The 6,350-nt window shown below is 34.0% G+C and overlaps 2 protein-coding genes across 2 annotated transcripts in view; both read left to right on the top strand.

The window, feature by feature from the left end:
- Positions 1-733, top strand: part of LOC103608604 (olfactory receptor 5T1-like) — a 16,724-nt gene extending 15,991 nt beyond the window's left edge. The window contains exon 3 of the mRNA XM_008593022.1: positions 3-733. Coding sequence (XP_008591244.1) covers positions 3-733 — 731 coding nt within the window. The remainder of the gene's footprint in view (positions 1-2) is intronic.
- A 124-nt stretch (positions 734-857) lies between these two features.
- The window catches only part of LOC103608603 (olfactory receptor 1094-like), an 8,187-nt gene continuing 2,694 nt past the window's right edge, over positions 858-6,350 (top strand). Inside the window, exon 1 of the mRNA XM_008593019.1 lies at positions 858-875. Within this exon, the coding sequence (XP_008591241.1) occupies positions 858-875 (18 nt within the window). The remainder of the gene's footprint in view (positions 876-6,350) is intronic.

Raw genomic sequence — 6,350 nt, 5'->3', positions numbered from 1 at the left:
AGTCTTGGATGCCTGCCATTCTACTGTTGTCACCCCCAAAATGTTAATCAATTTCATGGCTGAGAATAAATCCATTTCATTTCTTCAATGTGCGGCACAGATGTTTCTCTTTGTTACTTTAGGAACAACAGAATGCTTTCTCTTGGCTGCAATGGCTTATGATCGCTATGCGGCCATCTACAACCCACTTCGGTATTCAGTGAGCATGTCACCCAGAGTCTACGTGCCACTCATTCTTGCTTCCTATGTTGGTGGCATTTTAAATGTTACTACACATACAGTGGCCACATTCAGCCTGTCCTTCTGTGGATCCAATGAAGTTAGACACATCTTTTGTGATATCCCTCCTCTACTAACTATTTCTTGCTCTGACACTCGCACAAACCAGCTGCTACTCTTCTACTTTGTGGGCTCCATTGAGATAGTCACTGTCCTGATTGTCCTGGTCTCCTATGGTTTCATTCTCGTGGCCATTCTGAAGATGCACTCTGCTAAAGGGACGCAAAAAATCTTCTCTACATGTGGCTCTCACCTAACTGGAGTGTCAATTTTTCATGGGACAATTCTCTTCATGTATGTGAGACCAAGTTCCAGCTATGCTTTGGAGCATGACATGAGAGTTTCTATTTTTTACACCATTGTGATTCCCATGCTGAATCCCATCATCTACAGTTTGAGAAACAAAGATGTAAAAGAGGCAATGGAAAGATGGTTTGGGAAAAGTCAGTTTTAAAGAAAGTGTGTTTTCAAAATTGAGTAAAGATGAAGATATTATCAGAGGAGAGGGTCTGGGGAGGTCAGATGCCAGACATGACCCTGTCCTCTACCAAGTTCTTGACTGCCATATGTCATTGGCGATGTTGCTCTGTGCAAATGTATGCAACCATGTAGCTTGGGTGTATATCTTTTGCCTGTCATGTTTTACTTGCTGAAGGACATTAATGTAGGTACAGCAAGTTTTATTAATGATAGTACAGACTCCCCACTGCTTAGCTAGAAGATTGTCTAGGGCCAGGAAACTGTCTAGAACAATGCCAGATAAATAGTCGATGGATGCTTGAAGTTTTTGTATAGCATCTCCTGTTTGGGTTAACTCAGGTACAGTGTTACTCAAATTCCCTAAGGTGACTTTATGATATGAAAATCCTTCCCAGGGAACAGCTAATCCAATAGCTGCAGCAGTACCTGCTAACATTAGGCCAATATCTCATTTTTTCCTGTGTGTCCTATACTAATGATATACTAAACAAGTATACCATTGGGAGTGAAGTTTCCTAAAGTACACCGTCCTGCAGATATCATATTATCTGTGCATGTGTAAGCCCGTGCTTTGAGGGATAAGGAAAAATTTCCTTTCAGGTATACAAAATTTCAGGGCCAATTTCTTGGTGGCCAATTTGAGGAGTCTGCACACAAGAAGACATATCTGGATGGAGCACAGGCCATTTTCAGACAAGTTGTATTGAATTATTTGATTATTTGTGATACCCAACTAGAGGAACTAGAACTGTTACAGTTTGAGAAAGCAGCCCTCCTGACTGGTGAATAATGTCCTTACTCCACAAAGTTTTAAGTCCAGCTTGGGGATATCTAAACCTATTTTCCAAGCACCTAGGGGTAAGCACATCCTTTCTGCACACCACATTTATCTTTGGCATATATCAAACCCCTGATAGAGGTGTTTGTAACAGGGTGCCAATGGGAGTCATTTAGGGTACCAGGACCTGAGAAAGACACAGGGTAATTATTGGGGCAGTCCAGACCTCTTGTCTTATACAAGGGCAGTAGGTTGTATTAAGAATGGTGAAGTTTAACTTTATTTTACATTTCTACATGTGGTATTGTGACGGGGTTTTAGGTTGATACATGTCCTAGGTTTTGTGCTGTCTAGAGGGACTTCGAAGGCTAGTGGACTTGGTTCCCATGATGGAAATGTAGTGTTGAAATCATTCCCATGAGGGAATACACTTTTTGAGTTGGACTAGACATCTTTACTGTAAGTCTTGAAATTACATTCTTTGAGTATTCCAAATTTATTCTTTTTTTCAACATTGGTTAGACTTGCTTAGTTTCTTTGCTTTTTCATATAAATTGTAGAAGCAACTTTTCAATTTTTGAAAATAATATATGTATTTAATTCAAATTGGAATTGCATTGAATTATGTACATGAATTTAGGATTTCAATTAATCAATAAATGGATGAGTCACAATTGGGCTCTCTGCCAATATCAACTTTCCTTTTTTCTTACAGTCAGATTTTATAACCAACATTTTCTATGTACTAACTTAATCTCTGGGTGTGAAGAATAGACAATCATGTATATTGTCCACAATTTTTCCAAGAGTTTCTTATGTACATAGCCAGGCACTAGCTTATACATTAGTATATGGGTTCCTTAAGACAATACCTTATCCAGCCCAAAAAGTTTGATCTTCATCTCTGCCAGAGATCTAGTATTCTACTGTTCTATTGCACAGAATATTACTGTTATCTGTATACCAACCCATCTCTCCTGTCACTATTTCCAATACGTATACTCATATCTTATCTCCTCTATTAAACTCTCTATGAGCTTAAATCTATTTCTCATGCAGCATAAAACTGTAGCACTTTAAAGTTAAATAAGTAAACTTTACTAAAGATTGTAAATTTCATCATAAATTATGCTTCTAATTTATTTTATTATGAGCAATTTATAAAATTTCCAGATAATTCACAGGTTATATTCCTAGAAAAATGAAGCTAGGTTTCAGAGGTTGAGTTTTCATTGGAGTGGCACATAAGTATTTAGCATCAGAGCTGGAAGTATATTTTACATCATTAGATTTCTTTTCTACTGCAGGGCATTTTTTCTTTCTTTCTTTCTTTTTTTTAACCAAAAGCCAGAGTTCGTTTTGTAATCATTTTCATTATACAGTTTCAGATACCATTAACTTGTTTACTATTATAAAAATCACCTTGATACTTTTCTGTCCCAGAGGAACTAATGTCTTTCTTCTCAGGACATCCCTGTGGACTTTAAAAAGCATGTGAGAAACTGGTGTAAGAATCCAAATGCATAATATTCATAATATCCCTTGGCAGAGTGACTGGTATGTTTTCATAGGTAAGAGGAAAGGCTTTTTATCACTTATAAAATACTTTAGAAGCTATAATCTTAACTTTCAAATGAAAGTATATACCTTATATAAATCTGAAAGAGCACATTTTAGTTAAAATTATATTACAAAGTAAATCGCATGCCTTTCAGGATATGTAGAAGTATATATGAGAAGGATAAAAGTAGATATTTTGACCAATAAAGCTGTAAAATTGTAATTTTTTAAAAAAATGGAAGACTAACAGAGAGAAGATGGGGAGTAGACTAATGGGCTATATTTACAATTTGGAAAATAATTGGAGAGAAAATTAAATTTCAACAAACCATTGGATCTATTTAACTTTGGTATCTTTTTTAGTTGGATGATGTAAAGTAACAAATGATTTAAATTTTATTCTTCTATTCAGCTAATTGATTTATCAACAACTTCAATTTCTTTAAAATTTCATTACCTGTTTATACATAGTTTATTTATAAAAAGAATTGAAGTATGCAAGGATATTATATTGTTTCTAGGAATGTTATGTTATCTAAATGTTATGGCATGTCCCAATGAGTCTGCAATATGGTCATGTGGAAATACTGTAAGGGGTGAGCTTAGAGAAACCTGGGCACAAATCCTGACTCTACTATGAAGCAAGTTTGTGACCTCAGTAACATTTTAGGTCTAGCTGGGCCTTAGTTTGTTTTAATCTAGATAAGGATGTTGACTTATTTAGTTTGCAAGTTGCTTTGTAGATTACAAATAATAATTAACACAAAATTTGTAACTAAAAAATATGTGGTCGCTACTATCATACTTTTGTCCCCTACCTTATTGTTTCTAATACTGTTCTCATGGATGACTGATATATTATGATTTTTTAACATGTCTTGAGAAACTGAATTTATTTTAATTTTCTTGATTGATCACATTGCTATAAAAGAAATGATCCATTCATTTGCCTTTCTAGCCAATATCTCTTAAAAATAAATCCACTAGAGATATGCACAAACATTTCTAATATCTTTAATATTAGTTAATAAAATTCCTATTTGAAGAGCAGCTTGAGTGAGGTACCTAAATCTCATACTATTTCTCTTTCATGCCTCCAGTTTCTACAGTGAAGTAAATAAATGCTCTAATGAAACATGATTTGGAATAAAACATAGCTTCATTAATAAACTACCTTGTTGTCTGACAGGGAATATCAGAGATATCAGGTGTTATAAGAAAATTATATTGACAAGAGTATCAGGTGATTTCATTTAGCATGCTATTTATTACAGTCATGGGCCACGTAATGACATTCTGGCCAGCAACAGTAGTCACATAAGGTTATAATGGCTGTGACATATAGCCTAGGTGTGTAGTGTGCTATACCATCTAGGTTTGTGTAAGTATAATCTATAATGTTCTCACAATGACGAAATCATCTAACAATGCATTTCTCAGAACATATCACCATAGTTAAGCAATGCATGACAGTATTTTATTGACATGTCCATAGGAAGAATACAGTGACTGATTCACTTTTAAATTTCATATATGGCAGAATACCAATTTCCCTTTGTTTTATCTCAATACAACATTATTTTAATATATATTTAGTGTCTATAACAATTAGAAGTACAATATAAAAGAAAAAATAACACTTCTGGTTTAGGGGTTTAGGGTCCATTAATCCTTGAATGATTATATTAAAATATTTATTTTATAAATCCCAATTTTTATACTTGCATAAAAAACTTGGAAGTCACATTTCTTATGTATGCATCCTTCACACATGATTGAAACTTCATATAGTAAAACAAGGTATGTATTTACTTTTCGGCCAGTTTTAGTTAACTTCTTCTTCTTCTTTTTTTTTTTTTTTTCCAAATGCCAGGTAAAATTTATTATCAGTTATAGTAGATTACTTTTTCTTAACAGCAAATTGGAAACAATAACATATTTCTTTCAGAGTAGTTTAAAGATTAAAATAAGACAAATTTTAGAGAAGCACCAATAACACGACCAAATGCATAATTAGTGTTCAAGACACATCAATTTTCTTTTACTTTTGTCTGCATTTAAAAATGATACACTGGAGATGGTTTGAAATATTTTCAGAGCCTCAAAAATATTTAGATCATTTTTCTTCACTATTTCTGACTGTTTTAAAATTCTTCAATGGCCTGGGAAGGAGAGAAATTTTAGTAGACACACTACTGATTTCTGTCTGTTCTTAATCTGATAGAATTTTCCGATGTGGAAGGATCACTCTGTCACTAGATTCTAAGTCTTCAATATAGGGTTTTGGATTCCAAACATAATTCTTTTTTAATTTCACAATTGTCTTGTCTCAGACACATCAGGAAAGTAAAGGTTATAATTGTAATGTATCTGAAACTTATCCTATGTATATCACTCAAAATGTATTCTGTAATGAATTCCTTTAATAGACTAGCATTTAGTACATTCCTCAAAATTTATTTGTATATTTTTTCTTTTAATTCTGCTTTTTCCCCATCTGACTAATTCCTGTTTGTCCCTGACTCTCTATAGTAAATATTTATTTTCTTCATGGTAGATGGGTGACTCAATATGACTAAACTGTAGCATGTTTCATATGATGAATATTAATCTATTAATCATTTGTAAGTCACTGAATTTACCCTAGACCTATGTACATCAGAGTTTCCATTCATTTAAAACATGATTGGTTTATGATATGCTGAAGGAAAAGCAAAGTTCACTATGGTGAAACCTGCCCAGAATAATAGGGGATCCAGCATTTAATTGTTTCAAAAACTGAGCTAAAGTTAAATAACTTTAACTTATTTTTACTTTTTTGCTCATGTACTTTTCTTATTTATATTCCATTAACTGAGAAACATCGTGAGGATATCAACGGGAAAAGCCCAGAAATAAAACTACTTTATGGCAAACATAGTGATTTTACTCCTTTACCAATAGCTTCTATACGGTGGTTCCCTTATTCACGTCTTCTCTATCTGCAGTTTCAGTTACAGGTTGCCAACTGTGGTCCTAAATATCAAATAGAAAATTCCTCAAATAAACAACTCATAAGCTTCAAATTGTAAATCACTCAAGTAGTGTGATGAAATTTTGTGCCTTCCCACTCCTTCATGTCTGCGACTTGAATCATCTTTGTCCAGGGTATCCACGCAGTGTATGCTACCCGCCCTTAGTCACTTAGTAGCCTCCTAGGTTTTCAGATTGACTGTCGAGGTATCACAGTCAACCTGTATTCATGTAACCATTA

This window comes from Galeopterus variegatus, unplaced genomic scaffold (genome assembly GCF_000696425.1).
Source record: "Galeopterus variegatus unplaced genomic scaffold, G_variegatus-3.0.2 Scaffold8628, whole genome shotgun sequence".
Classification (NCBI taxonomy): Eukaryota; Metazoa; Chordata; class Mammalia; order Dermoptera; family Cynocephalidae; genus Galeopterus; species Galeopterus variegatus.
Note: the sequence above shows the minus strand (reverse complement) of the source record. Positions and strands in the feature narration are given on the sequence as shown.